Source organism: Mastomys coucha, unplaced genomic scaffold, assembly GCF_008632895.1.
Source record: "Mastomys coucha isolate ucsf_1 unplaced genomic scaffold, UCSF_Mcou_1 pScaffold4, whole genome shotgun sequence".
In the NCBI taxonomy this organism is placed as follows: Eukaryota; Metazoa; Chordata; class Mammalia; order Rodentia; family Muridae; genus Mastomys; species Mastomys coucha.
In genome coordinates this window covers 25,333,038-25,348,567 of record NW_022196910.1, presented here as the reverse complement: position 1 = coordinate 25,348,567, position 15,530 = coordinate 25,333,038, and the positions used below count along the sequence as shown (strand labels likewise).

The window sequence follows — 15,530 nt, the reverse complement described above, 5'->3', positions numbered from 1 at the left end:
ATACTCTAAGTCTTGAGGAAAACAAAGAGGTGGCCTAATCAGTATCTGCTCATATATAAATCTAAGTACAGTGGAGCTTAGCACTCACTGTTACTCAAGATCCATCTTTCCCTTGAGGAATCTGTTATAACCATGGCTGTATTCTGAGAAGTTTCAGTAGATTTTCTTTGAATGAGCCCATTATAAAACTAGCTGCATTTATTAGATGTTCTTTATGCCCAAGACTCTCCCTTAAACAATTAACATGTTTATTTTACCCAATTGTCAAAAGATATACTAGGAACAGAGACTGAGAAGGATAGAAAGGCTTGCCTAATGTCATGACAAGCAGGCAACTGAATACTAGGCAATCTGACTCCCTCCCATTATTGCACATGGTGGCACAGTGCCTCCTGGTACAGACATGGATTATAGTGGATAACATCTCCTGTCATCTTTAAAGTATACCTGTTCTGTCTACCATCCCTGGGAACGCCAGATTCAGAAACAAAACCACTTAACTGTGTAGTCATTTACTTTGCTTTACCACTTTGTCATCCAGTTCCTAACCAGTAAGCCTTGGTCTTCACCAGATCATATTTACTTTATAGATTTCCCTGCTGCTCATTCTTGGAAGAAATATTTGGAAACAAATGTCATTTGGAGATTTATTCAAACATTAAATACTATATTGATGAAAATGGTTCCCTGGATTTACTTGTCTCCCCAAATATATCTCATAGTTAAGTTAAAGTTAACTTTTGGCACTACTCAACAACCGTTATGTCAGCAACTGAATTCCTTGGTGTTAAAAGGCCCTGAGCTTTCAGCCCATGCTGCTAATGATGTATTCAGATGAATTTGACACACTGGAATGCAGTTTGGCACTATAGAATTCTACTTTAAACCTGAGCATGGTGTTCAAATTTATTGAAGTAATCTATATTAATTATTTAAAAGTAATGAGTCTGAACACCTGACAGTAAAAACTGACTTTCCTCTATATACTTTGGAACAGAGTAAGAGAAAGGTGTGTGGCAAGCCCTTCCTTGCATTTCCATGAGCTGATTTCAGGTTAGAAAGGTACATTTTCTCCTCTGCTGTGCTTTTAGCAACATTGACAGCTAAGACTCACATTGTGATATGGTGCCAATTATAATCACTTGAAAGCTGTTATTTTTCAAATGACTTAATTTCATAGAAAATAAAGCACTATTTGGGCATAGTTAAAAGAACTCAAGATTGGAGATCAAGCTGGAAAGCAACAGAGGTAGTTAGTGCCAACATCTTCTTGCCTTGGCAAGGAAAGAATCCAGCTTAAATGTCACTCTGATACTTACCAGGTAAATAACTTGGAGCAAAACTCTAGTCTTCAGTTACTTCTATTATATGAACACAATAATATCTTATTTTCATGAGTAGTCTGAATTAATTTATGTGTCGAGCCTCATAAAATTGTAAGACAAAAGGAAATAATTGACAGTGTTTATCAATATATTTTCCCATGAAAATGCCAGGATTATGACATCTCTTGGAGTTTCATTTCTACAGTTTTAATATATCTTAAATAAGAATTAAATTATGCAAAACTTTCTATAAAACAAATTTGCAGAATACTGATCAGATTAACCCACTGAAAGCTCATTAGTAAAACTCCCCCTGCTCCTTCAACTAGAGGCACTTCAGGGAAGAGGCAGGTGCAGGTTTATTTTTCATTGAAGCTACAAACGAATGTTTAACTCAGGTTGAGGAGTTAGAATCTCTCTTTTAATAGAAATGCATTGTATATGTAATCCTCATGTTTGAAATGTGCACTGTAAATTTGACCCAAATGTGGCAATAGAAATGAAGCATAAAGATTAAATCTTAGCATATATTCTGTTACCCAAAGAAATTAATAGTAAAAATAATACTAATTTAAGTATTTTTTACATAGAAGATGACTATTTCAATACAAAATATCATCCCTAGATGAAGAGCTACAGGCATGTAATGCTGAGAGGATTGAAATTCACCCTTTCCAAGGTTGAGTCACCTAATTCATTATATAATATAAACTAGTCAGCCATGAAATTATATGCAGAGAAATCATATGTACACAAAGAACAAAAATGGACTTGGCAGACTGAATTTACGTATTTGTGCCTCTATTTCCAGCAACAATGATAGAAGAAATGGTATAATTTGAGGAGATGAGGGGAAACAGCGAGTCTGGAGGGCTGGAGAGGAGATAAGGTAGTTGATATTAGATAAAAATAATAAAGGCTTGATCAATTTTCATTTTTGACAATCTAATGTATTCTTTGATGTTTAAAATGAAATTTCATTTCTTTAAAGAACACAGAATCACTTTGATTCTTCTAAAGGCTGTATCTGGGGTCCCAGTGCATAAGCATCTGTCCATAGATCTTTGAGTGACACACTATTCTAATGAAAGAAGAAGAAAAGTCTCTTTTCCATTGTTAGCTAATGCCATTGCTTTCATGGTCTTTTTCATAAGATAAAATTATTTCACTGAGATAATTTCACTCCTTCAAAGAATATCACTGTTTCATCATCTCTAAATGTCATTCCCTGATTTAATTACTTAAAATTTGAAACAATCTTTATAAGAACAAAATCATCCAGACACACACTTTCCTTTTGTGCAGTGTTTGTCCATGTCTTAATAACTTTTCTGAGATACTTAATGATGCTATTAACTGTGTTTTGTTTGGATATAATGGGAGAAGTGAACATTTGAAAGATCCACCTAACTTCACAAACCAGTAATTTTCAAAAAGCCAATGCATGGCAGAATGTAAGTCACTCATTCAAAATACAAGACAGACAATGGATCTCATAGTGCAGAGTAAGCAAATTCACTGATTAGACTTCAAATTCTACAACACAATTAATACTTATGGCTAGACACACTGTGCAACTCTAGACTAGCAAGAAATAGTATCTGTAGCTCTCTTAAAAAGTTACTAAAATACTTCTGTCCTTTGTACTGCATATCTATATCAGGGTGGATTTCATCAGAATCTAACCAAAACAGCCTAACACAATGAAGACCAAAGCAGATACAGAGAGAAGCTGTGCTCTATTGGGCCAAACACTGAAGAGATTTACAAAACTGCAAAACATTGCCGTTGTTACCACTTGAGGTGTTTTGTTTTGAAAAGTCATTTCTTTTTCATTTAAAAAAATAGTAGTAGTGTATAATTTATATTTAAACATAGTAGGTGGACTGATTGTATTAAATGCATACACTAAAAAATGAAATATTCATTAAACAAAACAAAACACACATTTAAAAATTCATGACAAGAAAGACTGTTCTCAGCACTGAATGGGAAAAGCAATGAAATCATTACTATGAAGGAAATTTTGCCTACATTTCTTGTTGTTGTTGTTGTTGCTGTTGCTGCTGCTGCTGCTATTCTTAGTGTTTACTTATGATTAAATTTACCATCACACATCAGACACTAAGAAAACAGCAATTCTAAGGCAATGTATAACGATGCCTCAAAGAATCTACACAAGGGCTTAGGGCAACTGGAAAATGAAGACAGAGGAAGTGACAAGATAAAAAGAAGAAGAAGACAAAAACTAGTTCTAGAATTATGAGCAGGCAAAATGAACTAATACTCATTTGCATGGTATATGATTTAGCAAAGGAGCAAAGCAGCACCAATCAGAATGGCTATAATCAAAAACTCAGGCAACAGCCCATGGTGGCAAGGATGTGGAGAAAGAGGAACATGCCTCCATTACTGGTGGAATTGTAAGCTGGTACAACCACTCTGGAAATCAATCTGGAGGTTCCTTGGAAAATTCAAAATAGATCTACCTGAAGACTCAGATATACTACTCTTGGGCACATCAAGAGATTCATCATCATACCATAGGGGCATGTGCTCCACTGTGTTCATGGAAGCCTTATCTGTGATAGCCAGAAGCTGGAAACAACACAGATGTCCCAAAATGGAAGAAAGGATACAGAAAATGTAGTTCATTTACACAATGGATTACTATTCAGTTATTAAGAAAGAGGACATCATGAGATTTATAGGAAAATGGAAGGAACAGGATAAGATAATCCAGAGTGAGGTAACTCAGACCCAAAAGGACATGTATGATATGTACTCACTAATAAGTGGAAATTAGCCAAAAATCTACAGAATACCCAAGATACAATCCACAGAACTCTAAAAGGTTAACAAGCAGAAGGGCCCAAGTTGAGGATGCTTCGATCCCACCTGGGAGGGAGAAGAAAGCAATCACCAGTCACAGGAGGCAGAGGGAGGGAGGGACATGAGTGAGAGGAGAAAGGGACAACAAAATCAGGTGTTGGGGAGGGGACAGGACAGAAGCCCTGAGAGCCAGCTGAATGATTGGAAACATGCAACCTTGGAGGTGGGACCTTCTAGAATGTACCAGGGAACTGGGAGGAAAGATATTCTCAGGACCCAAAGGGGGGAACCTTACATGAAATGCATAACAGTGGGGACAGGAAACTTGTAGAGTCCACCTCCAGTAGAAAGACAGGGCATTAAGTAAAGGGATGAAGTTGCCATCCCACAGTCAAAAGTTCTGACCTAGAATTGTTCCAGTCTGAAAGAATTGCAGGGGAAAAAATAGAGAAGAGACTGAGGCAAAGGTGGCCCAGTGATAGGCCTGACTTGGGATCCATATCAAGGGGAGGCTCCAAGGACTGACAATATAACTGATACTATGGTGTATTTACAGACAGGAGTCTAGCATAGTTGTTCTCTGATAGGCCCAACAAGCAGCTGACTGAGACAGACACAGATATTTACACCCATCCAATGGACTGAAGTTGGGGACCCCTGTGGCTGAATTAGGTAAAGGCTGGAAGAAGCTGAGGAGGAGGGCAACCCCATAGGAAGACCAGCAGTCTCAACTAACCTGAACACCTGAGATCTCTCAGACACTGAGCCTCCAACCAGGCAGCATACAGTTGCAGGTACGAGTCCCCTGATACATATAAAGCAGAGGTCTGCCTGGTCTGCCCTCAGTAAGAGAAGATGCACCTAACCCTGGAGAGACTTGAGGCACCAGGGAGTAGGGAGGCCTGTCAAGTTTGGGGTAGTGGATGGGGACGTCCTTTTGGAGACAGGGGCAGAAGGAATGGGATGTGGAACTGTGGGAAGCCTGACTGGGAGGGGGATAATGGCTAGACTGTAAAAAAATAAATAAAAGTAATTTAATACAAAGAAAGTTTTAATGCCTCTAAGTGAGACCAGAAAGACTGTACTCCAGTGAGGAGCCAATGAAGATTGATCTCTTCATAAGAACATCATATATCATCATTAATACACTCTCCACCCCACTTCTCGGAGACTATAACAATGTCTCTTGGATTCTCTAGTACAATACTTCTGCTTATTGAAGACCTGGGGTCCATGCAGGTCAAATTAAGAAAAGTTAAATACATAAGACTAAGTCATCTATTTGGGTGAAGCCTTATAGGCTGTAGAGGAAGAATGGAAATGCCACTAGCACCGGTCATAGGATATAATCCTAGGACAAGATAACACTCACAGGTGGTCCAGCAGTCTCTTTAAGACAGTTTGAAGTCCCTTTTACAATAAGAGAGATGAACTACCCATAACTTTATAGTTAAACCCTGAAAACAGAAAACATCTAATAACCATGGTCATCAGAAATAGTTAAACAACACAAAGACTGCCAGTTTCAAATGCTACACTTTTTGATGAATCATCCAGGCAAGTACAAAAACCTTTTCCCCTAAGAACTAAATACAGGAGATACATGTTACCTATATGTTATATACATAATATGACATCACATGTAAGTGTTTGCATATGTTTACAGTTTAGGCTGTCATCAAGAACTGAAATATACATTGTAGAATGTCTATAGCCAGTCATTCTTTATAGTCCTGACACATTATTTTTAGAAAAATTAGTTTTTAGCCAAAGCTATCTACAAAACTTAAATTTGCTTCATATTTACATCAACATAGGTGGATCCTTGTCATGCACTTTTAGGGGTTTTGGAGCATTTGCAATCCATTTCAGTTAAAACCAACATCAAGTCATACAAATACTTTGGAAAAGTTTTGGAAACAAGGAGAGGAATATTACAAATGCTTAGTACTCAGAAAGAATCTGTGGTTGTTGTTTTAAGATAATTTTAATATTGTTTGTAGATGTAGCATTGCCATTAAGTCTTAGGCAAGTTATTTAAAAGTTTTGTCTTTAGAGTTACATCTGTTCAACGGAAATAGTAATAGCTTTTCAAAGTTTATTCAAGGAATAAAGTGAGCATGAGCCCTGCTTTAAAATAAAATTCTGTCACAAATGAGGGATATTAGCATGAGGCAAGCACTGAGGCGTTTACTACATGGTGAGTACAAGAGAGTTTGTTCATTGAGAGAAGATTGTATGCAAATCATCTTTACAACAGACATATTTTTAAACTACTTGACAACAGGAGATATTCACTCACTTCCAAGAATATCTGGGAGAGTATGGACAATCTGCAGGATCACTGGTTTTAAATTTTATGTAAATGATGTTATCTCCAAAAAAAAAAAAAGAAAAAGAAAAGAAAAGAAAAGAAAAGAAGAGAAAAGAAAAAAGAAAAGGAGAAAAAATCACAGTCTTACCTGAAAGACTCAGAACTAAACAATGTTTCTTACACTGCATTGGGGTCTTCTGAAGGAAATGGAAAAATATCTTACTCTACTCCTCAGAAATACTCAAACAGAATTCTTAGGTGATAATTATTTTTAAAAAGTCCTTGACTTCTTTTTTTCTATTTTAAAATACAGAATGAATCAAGTATATATGAGCTAAAATGTTTATCTTGGCAGATAACTGTTAAGAGGCTAAAACTTTATTAAAAGCAGAAGAAAAATGAGATAAAATAGAGGAAAGAGTCAAGCTGAGAGTAAAGAGAGAAGTGTGAATATTTTGTTTTGAGCTCTGATATTTTTCATAGAGGAATGTGAATTGTATCAGACATTTTTGGCATCTTAAGTTTTATACAAGTTAAATTATCATCTTTTCTAGGCATTTTGTAGTCAAGGCCATAAAAAGAAGCAATTCAAAGATTTACACTTGAAACAGTTTAGAATTCACAATGATCCTTTAGGACTAATCTGATTTTCTCCTTATTTATTTATATCTACATTTTTGCCAATGTTGTATATTAATCATGCTTCAAGGTCTGTTTGCTTTCTGACTCATGAGAATTAGCCTGTATCCTTTAGTTATGTGAAAGTGTAAGGAAGGCCAGCATTTAATTAGAAATATGTCATATTAGATTTATGTAATGGACTGTAACCTTGCCAAAGCTTCTTTTACTACTGGGGAGAGAAATTAACCATTCAGAAATGCACATTCCCTTCTGGTCCCCAGCAGAATTCTACACAAGAATGCTTTTTTTTTTTTGCCAGCATTTGTTTTTCTTCTTGTCTGTTTCCACCTCACATATTTTTCTTCATATTCTCCTCAGCGTTGTGATTACTTTTTCAAAATGTACCTGTTGTAACTAATATAAAATGTTGTTGCTTTATTGGGTTGTAAGGTGGCTAAACATAGGAAGGCCCTTGGTTACCTGAGTTTGGCCACCAAAACCCACATGGTAGAAATAAGACAACCAAATTTCTCCAAATTTCTTTTCACTACATACACACACATACACACACACACACTAAAAATGCTATTTTTGTCATTGTTGGAAGCCTAAAGACTGTCCCAGCACTCATAGTGAAAAAGTTGAATATGTTGTATCCAAATATTTATAGGAAATTGAAGTCCAACCTTGTTTATGAGTAAGCAAAGTCTATTGCCAAAAAGTTATTAAATAAATAAATTAAAAAAATAAAAATATGTAATATCTAACAGTAAAAGAAAAGATCTTATCAATGATCATTCAATGCATTTAAAAGTCTCATCAAGTATGAGATGTCATTACCTCTACTTGGTTGTCAGGAATGTGTTCATAGTTATAAAAGGTCCCTGTGTCCTCCAAAATGGCATCATACACTTCCGAGTCATAGTTAAAGAGTTCTGTAGTTGGCGCAGCCAATATAGCATCAATGATGATAAGTGCCAGGACAATTCTTGCAAGCATTCTCATCTTTCAAGATTTCTTAAACAGAAAACATAAAATACAAAACTGATAATAGCTTAGAAATAGTTTATTCTAAATAGAAATTATTGATCCATGTTAGCATCAAGAAACTCAAGCTGGTATCTTTTTTTGTAGCGTAGTTTAAAAACAACACATGCACATTGGTAATTTCAAGGAGCCAAATGTTCCATTCACACACCTCTTTTTATAATGCAAACTACAGTGAAAAATGTCTCATGCTCTTCATGGGGAGGAAAGTGTTAGGATGTGAAATGTTTGTAATGAACTGATTCACAAAGCCTTTGGCTAGCTGATAATTATAAGCATCAGAGCTCTCTGTACCATTTTAGAAACCCTAGAACAGCTGGGCTGTGGTGGTGCAGGCCTTTAATCCCAGCACTTGGGAGTCAGAGACAGGCAGATTTTTGAGTTCGAGGCCAGACAAGTCTACAGAGTGAGTTCCAGGATAGCCAGGGCCATACAGAGAAACTTTGTCTTGAAAAACCAAAAATAAAAAAGAAGCCCTAGAACTCTCACTGATTTGGGGATGCAGATGTATGATGAGGATGAGGATGAAGATGGAGATTGATGATCTTGCCATTGTATAGACTGAGAGGTCATTAGTGATTGTGCTGACTCTCATAATTCTTCCTTGTGTATACAAGCCTAAGGTTTTTCCTTTCCAAAACAAACTAATAAAGGCTATTCTTCCTATTGGTCCTTTGTTGACTCAGAAAACTAAATGCATATACAATTTGATATATTTCAAAATTAATATTTTATGCAGTAATTTCTAATGTTTTAGTAGATCATAAAATGTCACTTTAATTTCTCAGTATTTTAATTATCTATAGTTGAAATGTAGCCTCAGAAAACAACAATGACACATATCAGAAAGGCAATATTAGCCCAATTCACTCTAGAAGGGGATTTGCACACATATAGAAGTAGTTCAGTATTTCTTTTGTAATTATTTAGCAAGCATAACTTGTCCCATTATAAGCTTTAGAATGGCTCCAATACAGTCTTAGTATAATTGTTTCAAATATTTTAGTTTTATGTGTACATATTTCTTTGATTATAGTTTAGTTTAAGATTAAAACATAATTCATGCTTAATTTTGAGTATTTACATTGGTAATATCAAAAATATTCATCAATAATCAATTATTCACTATGCAAAGCAGTATAGTTTCTTACTTAATGTGTAATATAAAAAATTATGTTCTTGGAATCATTTTCTAGTTTCAGGACAGTATCTATGGTGTTAGTGTCTCTAAACACTTGTAGAAGATTTATTAATTTGAGACTTAAATGCACCATCAGTTACTTGAAACAAGCTTTTATAAAGCTCATACAAGAAGGAGGATCTTTGATTCTTCTGAGAACAAGGTCATGAGAAAGAGTTCCTTACTCTCCCCTCCCATGCTTTCTCCAAACACTTTGTAAAATTCACACTGAATTAATTTGGCTCTATTTCTGTTGCCTTTGGACATAGCTTTACAGGTTGAGGATTTAGAATTCTCATGAGCAATAACCAACAGTCTTGCTTAGTAGGACAGCAGAATTCACAAATCCTCCATGAACCATGTTCTCATACTCCGGTGTAAAGTATCAGCAATTAAATCACTAAAAAGAATATTTCCCCGTACATTTCTAACAAATTCCATCATTCAAAGAAAACTTGCACTTACTAATATTGTTTTTCTCTCCATATTCTCTCTGTAATTTTAAATGCCTGCATGTGAGTGTTCAATAGCATTTAGCCTTTCCAGAAAACCTATCGGGATGAGGACAAGCAGCTTATGTGAAGTAAAATTGTTAAGAGTATCTACATATGTTTTGTTACAAATATGTATCTTCATTCATGCATTTATATTTGTATTTAATATAGTTCAATTTTCCAGTTTTTTGTTCACTTTACATCATATAAAAGTAGTCTGTATACATCAAGTTAATTAAAACTTTAAAATATATATCACAGAAGGACATTCAAAATGTAAAGTGCCATATAATGATCAGTACATTTTAAACACCTAAAATACCACTATTTTCTCCTTCTGCATAATATTTCAACCAATATCAATCAGTATTGTCTTTCTGCTGTCAAAGGCTATGGTCAATGTAAGGGATATTGTTTTAAGGCATATATTGGAAATCACTATAATTTTATTCACATCTGTTAAAACTGTTAAGATTAATTATTTTGCCCAATGTTATTAATTCCTAAGCTAATTCACAACTTTGTATTTTCCAAGAATAATGTCAATCTACAGTCAGCAGCAAAATTAAAACAAACCCACTGTATTGATCAAAGCCAACAGGAGACCTTAAAGCATGTTGAATTATTTTTTTAAGGTTGTTATATGACGGGGAGAAAGAAGAAAGCATGTGTAAAAACTTACCTTTGGCTCCGACTTGATGAAGTAGCACAGAGTGACTGGGCATACAGAGTCGTTGGTATTTGCCCCTGACCAATGGATATGAATTCTGGTCTGTGGGAGGTGTAATTTATAACACTCAACTTTCTGTTTGAAAAACCTAACCTAGAGAATGCTTCTCTGTCTTTCAAAACCTCACATTATTTTATAGTCACGCAAGCTAAGCTGCATAATCTAAATCACACAGTACACAAAGCTTGCAATCATGCTAATTAGTTATAATTGCTAACATGTCATCTTAAAATATTTAAGTAGAAAAAGGCTAGCTTTCATATGTCTTTTCTATAACAAATTTACCAGTTATGAAAGGAAGGGAATGAAATGAGGTTATTATAGGTGAGGGTTTCTTAAGTAAATAGTCTAATAAGAAATAATTTCCCTCACTTTACATGTCTTGAATTACATTCTTCACTTTCCACTAATGTTAACTGAAATCTCAAATGTTACAAAAGACTTATCTGTTTCACTTTGTGTAAGAGAAGATAGCAAAAATTATTCTGACTGCCTGGAATGCTTTGATAACAATGAACAATGGTCCTTTTGCATGAACAATTTTAAAAGGATTATTTCTAGAAATAATATATAAATATGATCTGAGTGTTCTATAAAGGTTCATTTTCCTCTTTTATCTAACAGAGCCCAACAAATCAAATTACATAAGAACAAGATATCCCTCAAACCAAAAAAAAAAAAATGTTTTAAACTTTTCTTACAGGAAGTGGTTTGTAAAATTGAGTTTCATTACAGAGAGAAAAAAATAAGTGTGTTAGTTTTCTATTCCTTAGTCTCAGAACTATGAAAGTCCTAGAGAAAGGTAAAAGTGGCATGTTCTATTATATTATATTTTACAGAATTCTAGAAGCCTGACTCTTATGCATCAAGAATCTTTCATATATGACCAATATAAATATATGTATTGGATTCCAAAAACCAATTTGGTTCTGGCAAACATGCAGAGTATGAAAATCTGTTCTTAGGACCTTCCTCTTCTCTTTATAGCACTTTCCCTCACTTATCTACCTTTAAAACGTCTTTACTCACCTACGCTGTTAAGAGTTCTTGATCCATCATTCCCATTACCCACTTGCTTTTAATTGCTTGGCTTAATCCATTGTATATTCCTTTTGTTGGGACCAATTCTATTGAGAATGGAAATAGTGACAATGACTATGATAGAAAGTTTGTGAAGATCATTCAAAAAGTAGAGACCACCTTGCAGGAAGACATTTTCCTTATCTTTCATGTGGAGACAACTTTTGATTATGGTTTCAAAGGCCAACTCTTGCTTTATGTACCAGCTCTGTTCAGTAGAAATGTCTTACACTGAGTCAGATCTTCCATAAACTATTATTTCAAGGCACTCAGAGACAGTATGATTATTACTACCCACAGATGAGGATATTGAAGGTTAGATGTTAATGATCCAACATTATATGTAGAACAATAAAGAGAAAGCCAATTATATTTCCCCTGGTTTCCAGATCCTGGGTAATACTGAGCTTGTCTGAGGGGCTTCAGGAGATGAGGATAATACTAGCTCTCAGATCCTTAGATTCTATTTTAAGAATATAAGTAGATTCTAATTTAAGAATATCAATATCTATATGATAACGATCCAGGAAATATATAATATTTCTGCTTCTTCTCTTATTATTTAAGTTTCATGTATGCATTACCACACAATGGAAGCATGGGATCGACCTAGTCTATAAGAGCTTCGTTCAGAGTTCTGGATTCATTTTTAAAATTAGTTTCAGAAGTAATACTTCTATAATGTCCATTATTAAGCCAGTGTTTAAATGTCTTATTTTTATCACAATTTAAAAGCCAACACTAGATGAGAATGTTGGTAGAGTGCCTACCTAAAAATATACAAAACTCAGGGTTTAAATGTCAGCATCTGTCAATCAGTACTCAATGATGCATAATCTCAACGATTGGGTTGTCAGGAAGGAGAGGCAGAATCAGGCCATCTTCAGATTCAACGGTTTGAAGCCAGGTGGTATATATGAGATTCTGTTTACATAGACAGATGATAAATGATATAGATAGATAAATAGATGATAGATAGATAGATAGATAGATAGATAGATAGATAGATAAAGCTACTTGTCTTAGAACAAAATTAAAGCAAAAATTATAATTCCTCAAACCTCTCTTTTCTCAAATTAATAACACTTCTATTTCTTCTTATAAAAATGGATAATTTCTTCAATCATTCCCATTGGTTTTACTTAGTCTTCTTGAAATTTTGAAAATCTATTTTGAACTGTTGGTGCTCAAGTTTGTAACAAGCTCCTGAGGACATAATCAACACTGAGCAGTGAGGAAGGATTAATTAGCAGTTCCAGTCTGCTTTATTCTTAGTAAACATATTTTGGTCGCCTGATAATTTTCTTAATAGAGGTTAAGCTTGTTTATCAGAAACCCCAGGGAATCAGTTATTATGACAAGATGCATTATCTCATAACTGGGGTTTTATAAAGCTCTTTCTCCTCTTCCAAAACATTTCACAAAGACTTTGGCAAAAACTCTTTACAGAATTAAAAACTAGAGTGATTGCTTTAACAGCATTAGTGTAAAAGAAGTCTTCTTCTAATGATTTGTTTCTTTCTATTTTGTAGCAATAATGAGCCCAAAACAGCAGAAACTCTAAAGATAATCTCTGTTAGCTTCCCTTTGCATTCTAAATGATCATGTTAAAATGGTATGAGGTGGGACACATATATTCTACCCACTGATGTTAATCAATGAAAACATTACTTACAATGTTCAGTTGTCTTCCTATAATAACCTATTTACCATGAATACCCCAACTGCTTTGCAGACTTTCTATACACTAGTAGGGTTCAAAAGCCTAGTTTTACCATAATCCACACATACTGTGCTGTCTCCACCCACAATCTTATTAAGTTTTCTCCTAGGCTTTTACAAGACTATTCTCCAATCTATAAACACATGTATCTCTAATTTGTTATGAAGATTTTCCTTCCTTTGCTTTATTATGAAACTATAACTCCTGACAAAGGTTTTCTCTGGCAGCCATTCATTCTCAAAGCTGAAGGATGGGAGAACATTCCAACATTTTATCCTCCAAGAAATTTTGTCTCATTGCTCAATCAACATATTTATCTTTTCTGGACTTCCCTTCTAGACTTAAATTCTTCACTTAATTACCCACAACTTCTCCTGACCTCCTGGTCAGAGTTTTAGATTCAACTTTGTTCCTGGCTCTCTCTACCCTCCACACATACCCATGTCATCAATCCCAGAGCTATGATATACACATTTCACTTGTCTTGGTGGCATGTTACTGTGTTGTCTCCTCATGTAATAGACAGGCCACCACATTACTGTCCACTTACCAACTGTCATCTTCATATATATATATATATATTTCTTTTTTATTAGATATTTTCTTTATTTACATGCCATATGATTTCTTCTTTCCCAGTTTTCCCTCAAAAAAAACAAAAACAAAAACAAAAAACAACAAAATAAACAAACAAAAAACAAGAACTAACCCCTGTTGCCTCTCCCTCCCTCTGCTTGCCACCCCACCCTTTCCCACTTATATGAACTAACTAGTACCCTCAGTGCTCCAAGGGACTCAACCACCAACCAAGGAGTACACATGGTGGGACTGATTTTTCTGGCAGCATGTGTACAGTAGAGGATTGCAAAGTCCATCATCAACGGGAGGAGAAGCCCTTGGCCTGTGAAGGTTCTGTGCCCCAGTGTAAGGGAAATGCCAGGGCCAACTGTCATCTTCTAACTGTCCTTCCTAGTCACTTCATCCTCTCTCTTGAGGACTCTTCAACCTACTCATCTCATTTCTTCTGAGAGCTGCATTCCATAGGCTTCATCACCTTTTCCCTACCTTCTTTTCCATCTCACACTCATGTCAGATAAACAATTGCCATAATACTCTACAGGTGAATATATCTCTTTTCTTCTCCTTCCATCTATCATAATAGTTACAACTATTGCTACTGAAAATTATACAAAAAAATAGCATTTCAAATTCAAATCCACAAAGATAAGCCACAGTGCTGACTCAGAGATGGTAGTTTTAGGATGATTCTATTACTAGCACTAAGAGGACTATGTCACAAGATGCATTTTGTCACAATAATCCCTATACCAGTGGTTCTCATCCTATGGGTCTCAATTCCTTGGGAGGTTCAAATAATCTTTTCACAGGGTCGCCTAAGATAATTAGAAAACAGAGACATTTATATTACGTTTTTTTAACAGTAGCAAAAAATAGTTATGAATTAATATCGAAACTAATTTTATGGTTAATGGTCACTACAACAACAAGAACAGTATTAAAGTGTCACAGCATTAAGAAAGTTGTGAGCTACTGTCCTATATGCTTTGTCTCATTACTAAAAAGAGATAAACATCAAATGTTTAGCTTTCTGCCCTAAGACCCACTTGCACTTATAGGTCATTGCCTCGCCTTCTGTGTCTATGCAAGAATCTGTATGTGTGTTCTCCACATGATGCCTGAGATTTCATTAATTCTTTTTCATTTCTTACATTTGTTCACTTGTCTCTTCTCAGTATCTTCTCTTACCAGTTTTAATATACTGTTAAGCATCTACATAAGTGGTTCCACCAGGTGGCTTTCCTGACTCCTGCACATGCAAATAGACTTCTTCTTCTTCTTCTCCTTCTTCTTCTTCATCTTCTTCTTCTTCTTCTTCTTCTTCTTCTTCTTCTTCTTCTTCTTCTTCTTCTTCTTCTTCTTCTTCTTCTTCTTCTTCTTCTTCTCTTCCTCCTCCTCCTCCTTCTCCTCCTCCTCCTCCTCCTTCTCCTCCTCCTTCTCCTCTTCCACCTCCACCTCTATCTTCTTTTTTTGTTCTTCTTTTTTTGTTTTTTTGAGACAAGGTTTCCGTATATAGCTTTGGATGTCTTGGAACTCACTCTGTAGACCAGATTAGCCCCAAACTCAGAAATCTGCCTGTCTCTGCCTCCCAAGTGCTGGGATTAA

General features: G+C 35.2%; 1 protein-coding gene across 1 annotated transcript in view; it reads right to left on the bottom strand.

The window, feature by feature from the left end:
- Epyc (epiphycan) overlaps window positions 1-14,173 on the bottom strand; it is a 37,311-nt gene extending 23,138 nt beyond the window's left edge. The window contains exons 1-4 of the mRNA XM_031350355.1: window positions 14,123-14,173; window positions 11,573-11,670; window positions 10,496-10,585; window positions 7,933-8,109 (exon numbers count right to left, since the gene is read on the bottom strand). Coding sequence (XP_031206215.1) covers window positions 7,933-8,097 — 165 coding nt within the window. The 5' untranslated portion in view covers window positions 8,098-8,109; window positions 10,496-10,585; window positions 11,573-11,670; window positions 14,123-14,173. The remainder of the gene's footprint in view (window positions 1-7,932; window positions 8,110-10,495; window positions 10,586-11,572; window positions 11,671-14,122) is intronic.
- Between the last annotated feature and the right edge of the window lie 1,357 nt (window positions 14,174-15,530).